This window comes from Carettochelys insculpta, chromosome 2 (genome assembly GCF_033958435.1).
Source record: "Carettochelys insculpta isolate YL-2023 chromosome 2, ASM3395843v1, whole genome shotgun sequence".
In the NCBI taxonomy this organism is placed as follows: Eukaryota; Metazoa; Chordata; order Testudines; family Carettochelyidae; genus Carettochelys; species Carettochelys insculpta.
Genome location: NC_134138.1, coordinates 67,905,135 through 67,925,868, shown reverse-complemented (window position 1 = coordinate 67,925,868; position 20,734 = coordinate 67,905,135). Strand labels below are relative to the sequence as shown.

At 41.7% G+C, this 20,734-nt stretch overlaps 1 protein-coding gene across 2 annotated transcripts in view; it reads right to left on the bottom strand.

Moving 5' to 3' along the window:
• Positions 1 to 20,734, bottom strand: part of PDE7A (phosphodiesterase 7A) — a 97,389-nt gene that overhangs the window by 62,340 nt on the left and 14,315 nt on the right. Inside the window, exons 2-3 of one of the 2 annotated variants that reach the window (XM_074987129.1) lie at positions 10,537 to 10,597; positions 1,205 to 1,288 (exon numbers count right to left, since the gene is read on the bottom strand). In XM_074987129.1, the coding sequence (XP_074843230.1) occupies positions 1,205 to 1,288; positions 10,537 to 10,597 (145 nt within the window). The remainder of the gene's footprint in view (positions 1 to 1,204; positions 1,289 to 10,536; positions 10,598 to 20,734) is intronic. The other variant, XM_074987130.1, reaches the window with a different exon arrangement.

Here is a 20,734-nt window from a genome sequence, read left to right as displayed (position 1 = left end):
AATAATGTTAGAAGTTTACGATCTTGTGGGACCGCATTACTAGCTGTCCAGGGCTGCATGTGGCCTGCGGGTTGGACACGGCTGATTTAAGGTATTTGAACAGTCAAATTTTAACTAGAGTCAGAAGATTTTTTTTCCATTTTTCTCCCACTGCACTTACACATATTCACAGATAATGCTATCTGTGATGCCAACAGATGTTGTACAAAAAGACATTTAATTGTTTTATATTTGTATATTTAATTTATTAGTGATATTTTAAAATATAATTTTAAATTAACTGGTTTACTGGGTGTACATTTAATGGTGAACAAAAATCAGTAATGCCTATTGCTTATATAGCTGTTTTCATCAGTACATCTCACAGTGCTTCATAATCTTTCAATGTATTTTCCTCAGAATAGCCCTATGAGATGATTCCATCACCCACATTTTACTCACTGAAAACTGAAACAGAGGGGCATCTAAATGGCTTACCAAGATCACAGAGAAAGCCCACAGCAGAGCACAAAATTGAATCCACATCGTCCATATCCTATATAACTGCCCTAACCAATGGATTATCCTGCAAATACCCAAGCTTTTAGACCATAATGCTGTCAATCAGTGTATAAATGCACAAGAAAAAAATAAAAACAATTAATATTGTAAAATTAGTCAGAATTTGACTTTTAAAAAAAACTGGATTTGCTAACACTTTTTCCATTAAACAAAATTGTTTAAGCTCACTATTTTCTTCTGCAGCTTTAAGTTTTATTTTAGATTTGATTGCCTCCCACCTACGTTTTTCAGTGTTATGTGTCTGTTCTAAATCAGAGACTTTCAAAATATTCAGGGACACTGATCTGTAGTAGGTTTCATTTCAATTCTCATCCTGTGTGTAAGGACTCTTCTTCTCTTCCAGTCTCTTCCAAGCACATAATAAGTGCATCCATTTCTGGATACAAGATGATACCTCAGCTTCATTCAAAAACCCCTGTTTAATCTTGATGTAGTCATAAGTTTAAACTATACTTTTCAGAATAAAAAAGTAGTCCTAATTCTTCTTCACTACTTTTAGAATAACAAGGACGAAGAGTTGGGAAGATTAAGAATAGTTTCTTGCCATTTAAGCAGCTTACTGCATTAAGTTTTTAGAGGCCCGGAAACTGGAGTTAATGGAAGCCTTCAGGTATTTGCCATTTATCTGTTTTTAAATACTTACAGTGAAAAATACGGAAATCAATGTATGGATGAGAACCTCTTCTTTCTGTTTCAAATCCTGCCCGACTTCTTACTCGCACATCTCCTAGAAATAGGGTCAAGAGTGAAATAAAAGAGTGGAAGAGCAGCAGAGGTAAAATGCAATTGAACATAGCTGCAAGGGATTAAAAAGTCATATACTTAATGAAGTAGGATTATTTATACAATAAGCCTACTCAATGCTTTTTATTTTAGAGCTGATATTTTAAAACAAAGTTTGAAGATTTGTTAAACACGCAACCGCATGCTTTGTCAACTTCTTTCCTGCCAAAGCCTGCGTGGCAAGCATTCAGATTAAATTAAAAACATTTGACTACATCATTACAATAAAAACATATCTTAAAGGTGACAGGAAACAAGAATATTAAAAGTTGATTTGTCCCTCAATTAACACATGAAGCAGAAATATTTGTAAAGCTCAAAAGATTCAGCTTCGAGAAATTGTAGCTTTTATCAAATTAACTAGTTACTATCTGTTCTCACATGAAATAACAGAACATTTCCCCGCTAGTGTTTACATACTTGTGCTCAGCAGCTTTAACATTACACTAGACACTATTAAAACACCAAATTTCACTATTAAGCTTTTACCACTTAAGTATGTTTCTCAGTATTTGCTAGTACAACTGAAACTAACACTACACTACATTTCTAAACATTAGTTGATTTCTGTATTTGTGTTTTACCAGTTGAAACCTGATCAGTGTAAATTACTAATTCATTCATTCAGACAAGAGAATTGATCCAAATTAAAAAACCCCTCTTACAAATAGATTTACATCAGAACATTCTCAGAATTGCTGGTTCTATAAACAATATACTGAATATATAACTCTCCTCTCCCCGAAGAAAGCAGTTTTCATGTAAGTGATAATTAGGGATTAATAGGGATGACAAGGACTGTATTTTAAAAATTTACAAAAGAAAAACCTATAGCTATTTAAATTGCAGTAACTGCTGCGATTTCCACTGTGTTGAAATTGTTTCCTCTCTGTCTCCTTCACCAATTAATTTATTCATAGTACTAACTCAAGTGCCTTATTAAAGCCAAGTAGCAAATCACTTTACTAAGGACAGAACTGTAGCTGGAGATATAAAAACTATTTAAAAGTTTTCATCTTACAACAGTTTGTATGATGGATAATTTTATAGAAATGTTGTACATTTAAACACCACTGTTTGGCAACACACATAATAATACATTTTATATAAGTAGTATCTTGAGGGGTATAATGTGGGACTACTACAAAGATGAAAACACCCAAGTACTCTCTATATATTACAATAAAGTATTTATATATGCACACAGTCTTTGGGGGGTATTAAATGTTTTCAATTATTCTTTCCTTGTATATGTTTATAAGAGTCTGAAAATCTTTTATTAAACTGCTAGTAAAAAGTTTCAGCAAAAAGGAAAGCTAGTATCAGACACCAACGATAGAGTAATCCTCACCTTTCAGGCTAACAAAGACAATGTCAAGTTGTAACACCTTCCAAGATGTTCTGCTAAACAGAGTAGCTCATTCCGCTTCTGAGAAGATACAGAGACAGCATTGCAGAAACCTTTTGCTAAGCACAAGAACTGGTGATTCATTAGATAAGTAATGGGACCTTAGGAAATATTTTCTTTAACAAGGGTTAAGGAAAGAAAAACTTTAGAGAGAAGTCAAAAGATGGAGAAAATGGAGGGAGCTTGGAACTGTGCACTGATATTTTCAAATGAAATTGGCAAATGCAACAGTGTCGTCCCTCCATCCCTACCTTCCATTCTTTGCAGACCTCAGATGCCACACTTGGGTCACATCATCAGGTAACAAATAACAGTCCATGAAGGAAAGGTAAAGCAAAGGAAAACAGTAGAGGACTAGGAGAGAACCACCATCTGAAGACTTCCTTGGGAGTTTCCTGTTAATAATAAACTGATGGGTATCACTCCTTTGAGAAACTTAGCTGATTTTTTTTTCCTATTCTGTGTTGAGTTCCCACTTGCCAGGGTCTTCAAGAGTTTGACAACTAAGCCAGTTTCAATTGCCTGCATTTCTCCCACACATTATAAAGCCATGGCCTTTGAATGGAAGAAAATTTTAAAGACTTTATACCTGAGGAGATCACTTTTAATTTCCCTCTGAAGATTTCAGTGATCCACAGGTTCCATTGTTGCATTCTACCAAAAGGGACTAGATATATAGGGAGGAATAGTTTAACTATTAAGCTGATTACCAAGGTTAATAGATTACAGCAAAGGAAACTTGCCTGCTGACCATCTCCCCCGACTGAATCTATGCAACATACTTCTTCAGCCAGAAAGATCCACAATGCCAAATATGTTGATAGCAAAGCACTCTTCAAGTGGTTTGTTTGAGAGCAATTTGTCTGGCAATTTCATCAAGTGAAATACTGCAACAGGTTAACAAACAGAGCATGATTTCTGACCAAAATAATGAAACATACTTGATGGGATAGGTAGCATAAAGACTGGAGATGCCTAGGGCCAACAATGAAATACAGGTAACTGTACTGAGACAGGAGAAAGTAGAAAGATATGCTTTTATATTTACAATACAAAGTAGAAATTTCCCAAATAAACAGAGCGGAAACTGTGGAAAAGAGATATTTTCACTGAGCAGCTGAAAAAGTAAAGTACCCATCAAAACTTCCTGTCTTTTTATACATTAAAATACCTAAAGCATTTGCCTCAAATATTGAAAAAAAAAAAAAAAAGTGATGCAACAACCCCTAGAAGTTCTGAACTGTAGTTCAAAAGAAAAAGACCATCTCCTAGCTGAACTGAAAGGAAGGAAGGGAGGACATTTTTATGAATAGAGTTGAGCGTAGAGGAACTCTGGAAACCAACAAACTGTATAACTTACAAAGGCCATCTGTCTGTAACACTTCAGTACCATTCTTGGAAGAAATACCAATGCTTGCCTTTTACAGGCAGTCCTCTTGGGATAATAAGCTTTCATGATCATGTCATAAACCACATTTTAGGGGAAGGAGACTCTGCTCCCAAGACACAGAAAACTAAAAGTTGATGAACACCCATTGGTCTGGTGCGATAAATGGGTTGTAGCCATTTCCACTAGGATGAATGGAATGTGTTTAGCATTCTGCACAATTTACACTTTCTTTAAATCCGAAGCATCTTTTCAGAGCAGCTTTAATGACAACTAACTGAGTCACTGTGAATCTTTAAGACCCTGACAAATGTCCAGTATCAGAGCCAAATAATTCTTCTGGAAGTAAAGCAAGGTCACACCTCCAATACTGCAACTGAAATTCTTTTATCCCTTTATTTCATTCTCTTCATCTGTTCTGTATTGGCTTTAGCCTTTTAAAAAAGTTTCATCAAGGAGATATCTGAACTATGGTAACAATTACCACAGAATCCTTTCAGTCTGTTACAAAGCCATCACAATCTTCTTTCAAGTAACATTATATTTGTTTATTGGCTAAATTTTTGGAAGTAGCTACCCAGACTACAAGAACAATATTTATTAACTGAGAAATTAAATCATTCCCTTCAGGGAGATTAGCTTAAACATCTTCTCTGCCGTCCTATTTTTTTTTTCTAAAATACTTGACAAACCCCACTAAAACTACTCTTCAGAATAAGTAAACACAGATCTCTAATGACTGCTGAATGTTAGCCCGTTATCACCAATGCACGCATTTTAAATTGCCCTTTTTTTAAATCCACCAATTCAAAGAGGACTAAAAAGAAAGCTCAGCCTTTACAAAAGGAGAAAAAAAGGAGATAGCTTGGCTGAATTCTCAATTTAGTACGTATGTATGAAATAAACCTTCTTAGCTATTTTGTTGGCTCAGTATGCTAAATTCTGTTTTTTCTCCTAAAATGGTTGGACAGCTTGGATGATTTACAATCTCCAAAAGAAGTCAAGGAACAAGTAAAGGGAGAAAGTAGCTTGAAAAAGACAGCAGGTTTCACTGGAAGCCCTGTCAGTTTCAGTAAAAACAAAACGGAGCCCAATGGCACCTTAAAGATAAAGAAGTTTATTATGGTAAAAGAATTCGTAAGTTGAAATTCACTTCATCAGATGCAAACAGCTATAGGTAGAGCCCTTCATATTTGCAGATATTCACTTAACCATGGATGGTGTAGCAGATAACCATGCAGAGCTCTCCCCCACCCACACCTCCACCCAGCCACCAGGTGAGGGAGGTGGGGTGCCAGGGCAGGCCCCTGAATCGCTAGGAGGGAAGGGATGCAACAAGCTCCTAAATCTTCCTGCACAATAGGCTGAGTGCCAACCCTTCCTGGCCCTCCTCCCTTCCCCACCTGCTGAGTACAAACCTGTGGGAGCGCAGGTCCTGGGTCCTACTTGGGGACATGTGCTGCCTGTCCCACATGCTGTTCTGTCCTGCTGGCTAGTGCAACTGGGGAGAATGGGTGGGAGAGGCAACTCATTTCCAGGAAAGAATAGGTCCCAACAAAGCAGCAAGCTGCCTTGCGATGAGTGGGGAGGGGCTAGCTCTGTGGGGTTCAGGTTGATGCTGTCCCTGGTCCTCCTTTCCCACCTCCCCTCTCAAGATGGTCAGCCTGTTTCCATGCTGCCTCCCTGCTTTCATGCTGCCCACCTCTTCCCTGCACGACCCTGCCCTCTCCTCACTCAACTGTGCTCCCTCCTCCAGCCCCTCCAGATCAGATGAGTTGAACCCGGTAGATGAGGATCAGATATGGAACTACATTTTTGTATCCACATAGGGCTCTACCAACCAGATCTCTATCAAGCATTCTTTAAACTACAATACCCACCTGGGGAAGTGAAGAAATAGACTGGCAAGCCATGGCTGCACTAGCCCTCGCCTTTTGAAAGGACCCCCTGATTTCAAAATCCCCTTCTTCCCAAAACCAAATGGGAAGAAGGGGCTTTTGAAGACCCCTTTCAAAAGGCCCCTGTCTAAACAGGCAGTGTGCATTTCGAAAGCGGCATTTTCAAAATGTGTGCAGCTGCCATTATGCTAATGAGGCGCTGCATATTCATGACATTCATGATATTCATCTGCCAAAGTGGCTCATTACCATGCCCCTTCTGAAAGGTGCAGGCTAGTGTAGCCATGGCCACAGTCACGCACATACCCAGAAATCATTCACCAAAAGACAGACCCAAAAATAGAAATCTGAAAGAGGCTGGTGAAAGAACAGGAAAGGAAGGAAGGGAGTGATTTCTCGGCTAACTAGCTGAAACTGCACAGAGGAGAACTTCCAGAGGAACGCCCCACTTTAGGGAAAGAGGAACAGACTGAGAAATTAAATGGAAAATGAAGAAGAGCCTGAAATATCAGAAGCAAGAAAAAGGGAATGGGGGATTACTGTTGCTGAGGGGAGGGTTGCTAATTTTCTACCTTCGCTGGCTTTCTTCCTCCCACCATACCGATGATCTAAGCCAGCAAGATTGAAAGCTCCCTGGAAAGGAAAGTAGTCCAGATCCATTTGAGAAGTGAATTATCAACAAATGCAGACAGTTTGGAGTAGGCCACTCAGTGCCCCATAAGTTCCACATGCTGTATTGGCCAATGCACCTCAAAATGGATCTCTAAGTAAACAGAAAAGAAAAGCCAAACCAAAGTAAGAACATTAGAAAATCAAGAAAATCTACAGGAGCACAAAGAGGAACAGTCCCTAAGGTCTGATTCGGGACTACAAATTGCTTTAGGAGCATGCCAGAGAGGCTCAATATATATTTTTTGCATGGAGAAGGAGCAGCTCATCTCAAACTGACGATATTCAGTTATGCTGTTAATGATTGAGTCAGTTAAGGTTTTCCCATTATATAAACTAGGGATTTTCAATATTTTCTGATTCCTCAAGTCCCTGCCCCTGAACCTGCCTATAAAAACTTCACAGCCCACCCATGCCATAGCAATTATTTTTCTGCATATCCAAGGCTGATGTTAGGGGATAGCAAACACAATAATTGCCTGGGGCCCCTCAAAACTAAGTATCTTGGAGTTTGGCTTCATTCCTGGGTAGCTTGGCGGGGCCTGGGTCCTACTGAGAGTGTCTAATGCCAGCCCTACTCTCAGGTTTATTTTGGCAGACCCTCTGAAACCCACTCATTCCTGCCTCAGAATCATTAATTTAGGTATCCATAAGGTCATGTTTTAGGTAAGATTTGAAAATATTACTGTACCACAGTAATTTCACGGCACTTGGGGTCACCTTAGCCTCTGTAAACTTTCGGGAAAACAATTTCACAATCATTACAGTCAAACAAAGCCAGTAGGATAAGTTCTAGGCAGTAAGTTAATTTTATAAATATTTTAGCACCCCCCCAGAAATTATGTAATTCAGTCACATTTAATTGTTCTATGTGGCTCATCTGGAACATCAACTGATTAATCACATTAAAAGTAAAGGAATTACTATTTTTTTACATCTGTTAATATGGAGTTACACTTGAGCAAATCAATTCTGTGATTGTATACTAAATTGCATGACCAACATTACAAAAGTATGCAGAAGTTTGTCTGACAATTTGTTTTCCTGTACAGAAGCCACTGTATTACCTTTTTCTTATCAATTAAAAATTTTGAGTTTTAACTGAATCACAGCTAGAATTTAAATTTGTAATTATTCCACAGAAGTTTAATGTAACTTGAATGGGTCTCTCCAAGGTCTGCTCGTAAAACAACATGAACGAAAAACAGTTACTACTTTGTACAAAAAAAAATAAGCTTAACATAATAAGTGTGATACTCTAGAACATGCCAATGAATTCTAAATGTGTACAACATTGAAATTAAAATTAAGAATACAATATTGTTTTCATAGATCTAATTCTGTTCCAGTTCTGGCCTTTCAAAAACTAAACAAAATGTGATGGGAAATAAGATGTTGTCTTCATATAGGTTATGCAGTATAACACAATTATACAACATTCAAATAGCAGTAATAAATCAGATTTTGTGTTCCAAAACTGTACTTTGGTACATCACCACACCACTTTTCTCCTCTCGTTACAATATGGGTTTAATGAAACTCTATATTTTGTAGCCCCGAAACCAGTAAGAAAGCCAGAAGTCAAATCCTTATCCCTGCTACAGCAAAAGAATCTATGTTACCTCAATATTCTTGCAGGCTTCGCTATTTTCATTAGGACTTCTTTAAATCATCAATTTAATGACAATTTGTACTATTAAAACAAAAAAACTAAACACATTTGATTCTTACAAGCATGATTAAATAAACAGGCACTTAGAACACTAAAATTTCTTTTATGACCTTGGCTGGGATCACAAGGGGCTTTCCCCCCGCCAACTTCAAAGGGCACGTGGTAATCCAGGCCATGGGAGATTACTAATTAAGTGCTGCAGCAAACTTCAAAGTGACAGCGCGCATGTAGCCGAGGGCACTTTGAAGTGCCCGCGCTACTTCAAAATCCCTTTACTCCTCAAAAATTTGCCGCTTTGAAGTGGCCATGGGGGAAAGTTAGCCTAATGAAGTGCTGCATATTCACAGCAGCACTTCACTAGTAATCTCACATGGCTCTGATTACCATGCCCCCTTCAAAGTTGGGGGCAAATGTAGACACAGACAAGGAGAGCTACCGCACATGTGCAAGCCAATGGACACAGTTGCCAGAAATTCCAGACATAGGCACATGAATATTCCACATATGGGACACACATCATAATCAACTCTCACAGAAGAATCATGGTACCAAATAAATAAAATAAATAAAAATAAAATCCTCAGGATTTGTAAGCCATTTTTATTACTTTTTTGGTCTGGTACCTGACTTCTGAATTCTTGGGGAGAATTACCCCTTTGTATATGAGCACTTCAGAAAAGACATGCTGAAATGCACCATCAGAGATTTCCTCTTTCTTTTACTCCTGTTTGATATTTCAATATCAAGGACATTTCAATATCATCTGTTTCCCATGATGCCAATCTCAGCTCCCTACTCAGTACCTTATACCCTGCAGGCCCCCCTAGCAGGCACTAATCCCAGCCTTACTGTACCTTTACTAGGCACTGCCCACTCAGCTCACAGCCCTTTATGCAAGCTTCTGCTCCCCTAACAGGTTGCTGGTCCTGCCCTTTTCCTTACTCCTGGATTCCACTGTCACCCAGCTTGAAGGGAACGAAGTCAAGCTGGAGCTGACTCCCAGAAGGCTGAGTATGAAGGAAGACACTTCTGGGATATTTTCACCACTCCATCCCTTCACCTTCTCACAGGGCTGAAGGACCAGAAGCAATGCTCCAAGCAAGCAACCTCACTCAGCACTTCCAAAGTTCTGTGAGCTGCTCTTTACACCCAAGCCAAATCAGCGCATGCAGGAGAGCTGAGAATTTAATTCAAATCACTATTTTAAGATTGAGACTTGACAGTTTCTATAATGAATTTAACAAGTATCAGACAAGAATATTGTTACATGCAAATATTTATAAACTATTCAGTTTTTAATTATAAATAAAAATGACATGTTCTTTTTACAAGGGCTATAATGTTCTAGAGGTTAAATCTCTCTAATGTGGCATCCTTGGGACCTGGCCAGTGCTGGGCAAGAAAATTTGCTGGACCACAGGAGGCCAATCTTGTCTAACAGCATTGCCAATAATTTCGCTCTTAGAAGACTTTTAGGGGAAAATTAGGGCTACGTAACAGCACAGAACACTGAGAACCAGGACTGGTGACTGTAAACAAACTTTATTGGACCACAGGAAGCTTGGTCATCCAGCTAACTAAAATCATGCTGGATTACAGATGTTGCCAGGCAAGAGAGTTCTGGGTTAGAGAGGTTCAACCTATACTATATGTATAATGAATCAGGGACAACAGAAAGTGCTGCAGTGCAAATACAGACTCTACATAATATGATTTTAAAATGAATATACAAGTGTAATTGCCGTCCATTAAATCTATTTTTTTTTAATTTAATTGATGGACACCCAACATAACACAAAGCAAACCTGGAAGATTTTTCTCCTGATAATTTTTTTCCTTAAATCCAAAACTAATGAGAAAACACTGACTTTAGTATCTTAAAACATTTTGTGACGGTAACCATGGTTTCCTCACTATACATATACATAATTACAGCACTTGGCACAATGGGGTCTCAATCCCAAATACTGTATTTGGCTTTAATAAATTTTTGCAGCAGCTAGTAAAATAGCAAAGGAAGGTGACTAAAATAATGGCAGCAAAAAGGGACAAACAAAAGTTTTTAAATATTTATAAGCTATGTTACAGTTCACCACAACCATTTTAAAGCAGTCACAAAAATATACCAGTGCTGCAATACAGAAGTTGCCATGCTTACCTAGCATACGAATGTACAATGCAGTTTGATCAGAGCTGTCATAGGAAATTGCTCCTCGTCTCTGTGGGGTAAAAAAAAAGACAAACATCAGTCTATTTTATGGATGTTAATTAGTCTGAACCTTCTATTTCAGCTGTTTTGAAGAGCCATGGTCAACTCAACCTTTTAAAAACGACTAATTCAAAACAAAAACATTTCCATTTCCTGGTTTTCCATCTGTCTTGTAACTAGAGACAAACAAATGATTTTAAAGTTCAATCGCAATTATGGAAAGTTTAAAAAAAAATCATTTTGAGCCAGACAGAGAAAGTACGAATATTTCAGCAAATCAAAGAAAAAAAAATGGGGGTACGGGGAGTACGGTGCCTGGCTGTAGGTTGGGGGGCAGGTGGCGAATGAGTCTCTCTCTTTTGGACACCACTGAGCTATACAAAATGCAACCATAAAATCCACCTACCTCATGGGCATCTGTAAACTTGTCTAGCTCTTAATATCCTTTCGCTCCTCCTTACCTTGAACATCAAATTTAAAATGTTTGGCATAACTCCTAGTGCCTGCCTACTTCTCTACTCTACTTGTTTTACTCCTCCCATTGTCCCTTTCATGTGTTTTCCCAATTCTTATCTCTGGGCCTTCTTTGTGTTGCAATCCTACCTTCCTAGTACTGCCATCTCTCACCATTTCTGGTTTTCAAAAGAGTTCTCACGAATTTCTGACTTTTGTTCAACCATATAAAGTCTTCCTTCATCCGTAATGCTTACAACCTCTCTTCACTGTCAGTGTAACTAAAGCCTCAGTTTGCCTTCCCCTTTTAACTTTTGCAGATAAAAGTGAGGCTGCCCCAGCACTGTCACCATTCACTGTAGTCTGACTGTCCTCAGCAAAAAATTTTACCTACATGAGAGCTGGCAGCAATCATAATATGTGGATGGGATCAGGGTAAGATGACAAGCAGCACAACCAAGGCAACGCAGTGCTAGGAAACCGGGGTGCAGCAGACAGAGGAATGGGGCTGAGGTTTTTTGTTTGATTGAAGATTTTTTGCTCATGATGGGCATGACTCTCAATTTTTAATCTCTTGTGGTTGCCACTACTGCTAACCTGCCTGTTTCAGTAGGCGTAAAAAGGAACAGAGTGGCAGCTCCCAGCCTAGCAGATTGGAGGGACTAGCCTGACACAAACAAAGTTCATAAGTGAATGAGCACAGAGACTGTTTTTGTATCCGACTGTTGCCTCCACTAAGTACACTCCCATGCAAATAGAACTACGTAGTTCATAAATAAATCTAATGCTGACTAAGGATATTTCAGACAGCAAGTAGCAGTTTTAAAACTAAAATTAAAATATTTTGAGCTTCAGGATGAATTAGAAAATAATACTAATTTAGCTAACTGGATCTTTGCTCTGAAACTGAGTTAGGACCACCTCTTTGGAAAGCCTTCCCAACATTGTATCTTACACAAAGAACACAAAGAAATATTAACTATATAAAAGTTTAAGGACGTTATTTAACGCTAATCATTTGCAGCAAAGCCCTGAGAGGAAATTCAGGGATCTCCTGATGACCCCTGAGTTCCTTTTCAAATTTAAACAAGTGTATATTAGTGAGGGGAAAAAAAATCTGGACATAATGCAATCTTCTGAAGAAAGAGACACTATCTGCTATGAAGGGTTCTAGAATGAAAATTCATAGGCAAAACAGAATTATCCCTCTCAATTCTTTCTGCCTCAGTAGGTATTCAGTGCGGGGTGTAAACAAGCAGTAAATCATCCCTAGTGAGGCATGGAGGATTCAGTTCAATCATGTAAAATTTAAAAGGAATTTAAGTTACTGGGCACGCTTTTCCATAATACCCTTCTACTAGCAAGGGTAAGGAGGATCACGCTATAGTCTTTGAGAACATGAACAGAAAGCCCCACAATATTGCAGATTTCAGAGGACATGTGTTCTTTCCACCCACAAAGTCACTGCTCTTTTCTCAGAGCGCACCTGAAGCAACTATACGTAACTTTACTCTCTGAATACACTCTGTTCACATCTAACTTGTGCATTTTCCTCCCTTTGGGTATTTGGATTCATCCAGGACAATATTACCACTTTATATTATATGAAGATAGTGAGACTGGAGAATGATCATGTTTGACAGCTCATGTAACTGAGGTTACAACATGGCAAACTCTGACATGTAATCAGACAGGGAAGTGATAAGTAAACAAAATACTTTCAGTGAGAAGAGGAAGCCACCAACCAACTACGAAGTTGAAAGGTGGTTTTAGTAGGACATAGTACACAAAGGCCTTTCAAGCTCACTTCAGAGGTAAGGGGCCCATGGCCTTACTTCTGAGTATCTCTTTCTCACACGGTATCTTTTTTGATTTTCCAAGAACAGCTGGATACAAATCAGTGCACATACTTCTAACATGGCTTGTGATGGCTTTGACAAGTTATATGATCTAAAACATGGTTTCCCAAACTGAGGGACGTGCCCCCCTGGGGGAGCATGAAGAAATTCCAGGGGGGGCATGAGGCAACCCAGTGCCCCGCCCCGGAGTCATTCCCCTCACCTCAAGAAAGATCCAGCCTTTGCTTCCAGCTCTCAGCCCCGGCCATTTCATGTGGGTGACCCGGCACAGCCGCTCTAAAAAGTGGGCAGTCGTCAAAGGCCCACGTGGAGCTAACTGCCTCCTGCAAAGATGAGTGAGTGTGGATTGCAGGGGGAGGAGGAGGATGGGGTTAGATGGGGGACTGGCAGTGCCTGGCTTTGGGAAAGGGAAGGGCTCAGGCAGGCAGCCAGCCTGTGGCTCAGGCAGCTGGCCCCAGAAGTGCCGGGGCTCAGGCAGGTAGCTTGGGCAGCTGGCCCCAGGAGCGCAGGGAAGGGGTGGCTGGCCCCAGGCTGGTGGATGGGCAATGTGGGGGCTTGAGCGTCTAGCCCTGGCAATGCAGGAATTGGGTGGGCAGCTAGGGCAGTTGGCCCCGGCAGTGCAGAGGCTCAGGAGGCTGGCCTGCAGCTCAGGTGGGCAGCCTCTGTAGCGCGGGCCTTAAGTAGCTGGCCAGATTGGGCTGCATCAGGCACGCACAAGGTGGGGCCTGTGCCACTAGCCAGTCTGTCTCCTAGGATTTCCCAACTCACAAAGAAAATGCAGCATCATCTTTCACATTAAATTCATTTGTTTCTGATGTTAAATTAGCTATTTATTAAATTTTTGAGCCAAGAAAAACTATTTGTGCTTATTTTTAATGGTAAGTAACATTTTTATGCCAAGATTTTGTGTTTAACAAAAAATTAAATTAGTAATTTAAAATAAAGGGGGGGATGGATGATGGTAAAAAAGAGGTGGGGGGGCACGAGGATTTCTCAAAAATCAAAAGGGTGGAGGTGTGATGCTGAAAAATTTGGGAACCACAGACCTAAAGCATTCGCTTGGTGTTCAGGGTGTTTTGCTAAGCCACCTGAAAATTATTTTCCTTCTTAAGTTAGAACTCTGATGAATAAAGTGAAAGCTTCCACTCAGCATCGAAAAGGGCTAATCCTGTACGTCAAGCATGTCAAACATGGAGCCCGCAGGCTGCATGCTGTCCGATCATATTTTTTTTGTGGCCCGCTTGGCAACAGGAGGCTTCGCAGCGCTGCACTGTGTGTGACGCATGGGTGGCAAGACCTGCTTGGTTCTGACCTGCACTCAGCGGTAGCACAGCACTTCACAGTGGAGACCAGCCATTGGGTGCAGCAGTGCCCAGCGCTGAGGGCGGCACAGGAGGGGACATGACCCCCTACCCTGGACTATCACCCTACATACAGCACCACCCTACACCATCACTGCACAGGGCAGAGCTGGAGCTGGAGCAGGGAGTGGGCATAGGGTCCACCAGCACTTCACCACAGCAGAGAACAGTGTGCACCCAGGCTGGCTGCAGCTCACTGGGCAGCCAGATGGGGTGAACACTGTGGCTGGGCGCTAGGGGCAGCGGTGCAGCCTCCTGTGCCTAGGGCAGCGCACAGGGCACCCGAGTGGACAAGGCAGCGGTACCCTGAGCCAGCACTGAGCTGAGCCCCTGGCCCACGAGCACCATGCGCCTACTGCTGCTCGCCAACACTGTCCGTCTGCAAGGACCTCATCTCCAGCCAGGTACAGTGGCCAGCCTGCAGGGAGTCTCAACAGGACTGGTGTCTTGGGCTCACCTGGGTACTCATCCACTGACTGTCTAGCCACCACTTAGCCCTTCATCCTCACCCATCCCCGCAACCCACCTCCCCCAGCCATGTCTCCCCACCCAGATACCTTCCACGGCCAGTGCCCAGCTTTTCATTTTCACCCATCACTCTCCCCACCAGCTATGTCGGCCCACAACTCCTCTCCAGTTCTACCATCCTGTGCCCAGCCCTTCGTCCTCACCCACTGCCCCTAGCCATGTCCCCTGAAGCCCCCAGTCCTCTGTCCCCAGCCAGCACCCAGCCCTTTATTCTCCTTCCCTCCCTCCCAAACCCCACCCAGCCCCAAGCGCCTCACAGCTGGTGCTCTTCACAGGGTGATGGTGCAGAGTGGTGGGTCACAGCCCTTCCCTGTGCTGCACCTGAGCACTGGGCACTACTGCACGTCAGAACCAAGCAGGTCCTGACACCCACACGTCACAGCACAACACTGACATGTCCCTCTGAAGCTCAATCTGCTCCCCAGCCAATGCTTAGTCCTTCATCACCATCTCTCCCTCCTCCAGCCATGCCCCGCCTCCCCACTCCACCTCCCATCTCATTGTCAGTGCCGTCATTCACAGATCAGGACAAGGACAAGCCACAGAGTGCTAAGAGCCCACCCCATGGCCAGCACAAATAAGGTGTTAACACAGACAACTAGCCCTTGCTTTTTCCCCAGATGCATGGCTGCGGGCGGGGGGAGTACCTGCATGTGAAGTGAGGTGGTGGACTCTTTAGCTGGGTTGATGTTTATGTGAGTGACATGCAGTGTGTGCTTTTGTGTGTTTGTACAGTAGGTTTTAATTTGAAATTTTCACACTATTATATTTTATTCTTATGCTACCATCATATTTGCTTCTCAATGCTGAATAAGAAAAACTTATTTAATTTTATTTATTCCCATATGAAATCACAATATGTATTATATTAATTTTATATCAATAAATATACATATATTTTTTGCAATCACATGAATAACTGCACACTGGTCAGTTCCCTGGCTCCCCCAATTTACACAATATTTGACTTACACAGGATTGCACAAAAACACAACCTCTGTGTAAATCAGGGGTCTACAGTACTTATGACTGAGAATGCTGAACAAATTGAATTTGGCAGCACATCTGACAGTAGATATGTAATAAATAATGAATGTTCTCATTACAGCTTTCAAGAGAAGGTCTCTGAATTCAAGCTCTCTCACATTCAAGGATTCCATAAGCCATTTAAAATAATTAAACTCAATTGCTCAGTATTGAACTTACCGTGACTGATGCAGGGCTAGGTAATAATCCAAGAATACCGAGACAGTAAAAATACAGGCTGAACCTCTCTCGTCCTGCACCCTTAGGTCCTGATTGGTGCCAGATGAGATGGGAGGCCAATACTATCAAGCAGCATTACTGACACTTGCACTGTTCACTAAAGGTAAGTTACAGAACACAGAACCAGGACAGGTGGCTGTAAACAAACTTTATAAAAATCGCAGGAAACTTGGCCTCATCCATGACAAATTGTTGCCCAGCTAATTAAAATCATGCCGGATTACAGATGTTGCCAGATGACAGAGTAACAGATTAGAAAGGTTCAACCTGTATTGTACACCCACTTGTTACCTGGTCAGTGAGAGAAATTATATAACAGGACTTTTTACTGTGAAAATATCATTGTCTTAATAGGGAGGTTACTGGTAAGACAACCAGGAAAGCAACACATCGGATACAGAGAAGCAAACCCGACAAACACTTGGTGGGCAATAGGTAATGACATTCTCTTAGGCTCCAGGAGCACAGTGACAGAGATTTTTGCAGGGACAGATGCACAGAGAGAAGAGGTCTGATGAGCTACAAAAGTTAAAAATCCTTCTCTCAGAAAAGACAACAAAGTCAATTGTTCCAGGTGACAAAGAGGTCCTGCAGAAATATCTGAGAGGAATGGTGGCCTTCCCTGGCTCCCAAGGAATGGTAAACTTTAGGAAAATACTATATACTTCATTGTTTTAAGATCAGTTTTCTCTAATGCGTTTCATCTAAACAAATAACTGTTTTAAGAAGGGTGCTTGTCATTGCAGCCAAGTGAAAAAACTGCAGTATCTGAGCCTAACACACTTGCTGAGATAATCCAATGACAGAGGACTGCTGCCCAGAACACAACCAGAGAGAGGGTAGAATTACATGATCTTCCCAATCCTCACCCCAAAAGGTCTTGAGACCCAAGATCTGAGAATGATGTACCCCATTTGACCAGGACAGATTGAACAAGCTGTTAAGATCAGTAACTGACATTTACAAGTACTAATTTCAAAACAGAAGAAAAAGTGAGGTGTCACTCTCATTGCTCAGGTAGTCTACAACTGGTATTGCTCAAGCTCAGTCAAATAAATACAACAAACATGAAAATTGAACACTGAAACCCATTCAGCTAGTAGAAAAGATTTATCAGCTGTTCGCAACCCTCAAACTTTGGCAACAGTGTATCCTACAAAGTATGTGCAATAATTATTGCCACAGTGTAGTGGCAGAAAAAAAAATTATTCCCCCCCTCTTTATACAGTGTGGGTTTCACCACAAAGACAGCTGTATCATTTCATTATAATCAAAAGCACAGAAATACATAGTTGACTTTAAATTTAAGTTTAGATAAAGTCCTGGATTTTCCAGAATTATGCTGGGAAATCTATTAAATACCATAAAAGTAGACAACCAAGAACCATCTTGACCCTCTGCTGCAATTTGGGAGTCAGCAATTACAGCAAAATATTTACCTGTAAACCAAGCATATTTAATATGGAAACTAACACAAACATGTTATATAAAGATGGAATTTAGGATACACACTCTAAGACAAACTGAAAACTTCCTGTCATGAATGAGAGTCATGAAAGGGTTAAGCAATTTCAACCAAGCAAGTTGGGATGGCAGGTTAGGCCTTCGAAGGAGCAAGAGCCAATGGAATGCAGCTGAAGAGATTCAACCCTGAATGTCACACTGACAGGCTCCTTTTGTGCGAGACACACATAGGGCTGAGAGAGAGGGATGAGAGAAGGACATGAGTTCCCTGGGAAAAACTCTCCCAAGATCACCAAAACCATGTAAGTAAAGAAAAGATGTTTTAAAAAGTTTTTTTTTCCAATTCTGAGTTAAGCTGATACCTTATTTAGAGCTCAAAATTAATGATTTATCTAAACAGCATACTTTTTTTTTTATTAAAGTTTGGTTTTTGTTTTTTAAAGTATGTGACCTGTAGAGTGACAAATTTAGCTGTGCTGGTATTTTTGTCTCATCTACCCTGACTTTCATACATACATACATATGCTAGTCCACTCATGCCCTCCATCTCTACACATTCTGACTCTCCTATGCTGATTCCCAACACCCACCCAAAGCAGTTTTCCACACCTCACTCCTACATTGCTCAGTTGTGGTCACGACTTTGACAAGTTACATTTTGCAGCTCACAGAATACAAAGAATTAAATAAAATCAGTAGAGAGGAGTTATATAACAGAGAATAAAAAAACGGTGCATAGAAAAATTAAAAAGAGTTACAGGGTAGAAAAGTGATGAACATGTGACTTCTTTAGTCAAACATAAGTTGTTTTTCAAAACAAGAAAAAAAGTTAGTGTCATACATGGCTGCCCCCTGTTGGGGAAAAAATACGATTGGAAATGCAGGAAGAGGATGAAAAAAGAGAAAGAAGGCATTATCATAGCCCGAACACCTTTTATGTAATAAAGAAGCAGCACACAATTCCACTGGAAAACATCATCATGGAGAAGGAAAGAAAACTGGTTGTTAAGAGGACTTAAATGACACTGAATGGTAAGTTTTAACTGAGTTTAAGGAGCTGGGGGACTTTTCAGTAACTTTTGACATAACGTGCATTTGAGAATTCTGGTATGTATTTAACCTTTGGTTTCACTTTGAGAAAATGAGTAATGGAGAGCTGTGAAAGGCTGCACCAAAGATGGGACAAGAAACAGAATGTTTGTGTTGGCCTTTTAGTACTTCATGACATTTCACAAAAGAAGGCTACGTTAAAAGACTCTTCTGATTGTAAATTCAAATACTCAGAAGCTCTAAAATGTCAGAATTAAGATTGCCCATCCAACCTTAATTCAGCCTCTTTGTGTGCTTGCATTTCAAGTCATAATTAAGAAATTCAGTGCTATGACAATCTTTAATTACGTTAAGGTCTCAGAGTATGCAAGGGTTCCGTTCCATGCACCCTCGTGTAAATCTGGGTTTCGCGCAAGTTGGGGTCTGGCTTTTTCCCTGGCAGAACAAGTGTTCTGCAGCTGGGGAAGCAGTTGAAAGGTAAGTCCTGGGGTGTGGGGGCAGCTGGGGAGGGTTAAGCCTGGTGGTGGGGCTCGGGCTATGGGAGGTGGGAGGGTGAGCTAAGCCTGGGGTGGATTCGGGCTGCAGGGGGGTGAGGGTTGAAGTTGAGCACAGGTGGTGACCTGGGCTGTGGAGGGTGGGGAGCTGAGCCGGAACCAGAGCTGTGCCCGGGTGATGAGACAGCGGCGGGGGGTGGGGTTGCACCAGAGCCACACAGGGCGGGTGGGCAGGAGGCCAGCTTATGAGCTGGCGGGGGTGTCACACCAGAGCCGTGCAGGGCAGGGAGAGGGCAGGCGGACAGGTGGGCAGCTTGTGAGCCAGCAGGCGGGTCCCGCTGGAGCTGTGTGGGGCGGGCAGGAGGGTGGGCAGCTTGTGAGCCAGCAGTGCAGGGGCTGCACCGGAGCTGCATGGGGCAGGACAGCTTGTGAGGCAGCAAGGAGGTTGTGCCAGAGCCCCGTGGGGCAGCGGGAGCGGCTTGAACCAGAGCTGCTTGCAGGTGGTTTAAACAGGGCTGAGGGGTTAGGATCAGGGTCAGACATGTAGGAGCCGGGTCGCGCACTCTGAGTTCGCGTACTCTGAGAACTCACTGTACATTATCACAATTTTTCACAGAATCCTCTCTTTATTCAAGTATCAGAGGTGTAGCCGTGTTAGTTTGTATCTGCAAAAATGAGGAGGATAACAGATTTTTCAAAGCATAAGCATGGAGTGGAAATTCCAGAAACAGGTATAAATATATAGGCACATTTCCCAGAATCAGTCTTCTGCAGCAGCAGGGCACTGACTGCCTTCCCCACCTGGATCACCACAGCAGATCTGCCCACCCCGAATTGACCTCCCACTGACTAGTAGCTGTCTTGCATTGCCAGCTTCCACACGGCAGTTGCCACTTGCCACTTGCCTATGAACTGTCAAAGCAGGTCTCATTCTGGTATTGCTGCACTTCAGGGCAGGAGGGACAGCAAATCACAAAGTTCCATGGAAGTGTCCTTGCACCTATGGAAGTTCTGCAGCTATTGCTGGACATCCCAGACCACCAAAACAACACGGTTCCACCAGTATGTGTTGGTTTCATGTCCCCAGAACCAGCATTCCCACTGCAAGCAATGCCTCCAGAGCAGCCATCAGCTGTGCATTTCTGTTCTCCAGCTCTTCGATATCATCCAAATCATCCACATCCATCTCACTCTCCCACTGGCTTTGTCTAATTAACTACTGCATGACACTTTGGGAAGTGGCTATAACACACTGTGCAATGATACTAAGCTGTTCAGGATCCATGCTAGTAGATGAGCCAGAAGCAGACTTTGGGAAAATGCTGTGAAGAATGGTGCGAAATTCCTTGGACTTACTGCCTGTTTTCCAATGGCAAAATGAACTGGGGGCATTGCACTCTGGGATGACGACACCGCACACCCATAAGCACCTGTGGCCCATTTTTAACCATGAGACACTAGCACAAAAACCCAAAAAACAGGACAACAGGCACTGTGGGATAGGTACCCACACTGCATTGCTGACGCAGTTAAATAGAGGTAAGACAATGGAAACATGCTATGTCAACTTTCTGGACATTTGCAGACACTCATCTTCAACTTTATAAATGTTAGTGATAAAAAGCTGACTTCAATAAATTCAACTTTATTTTGTCATGTAGATGTAGCCTTA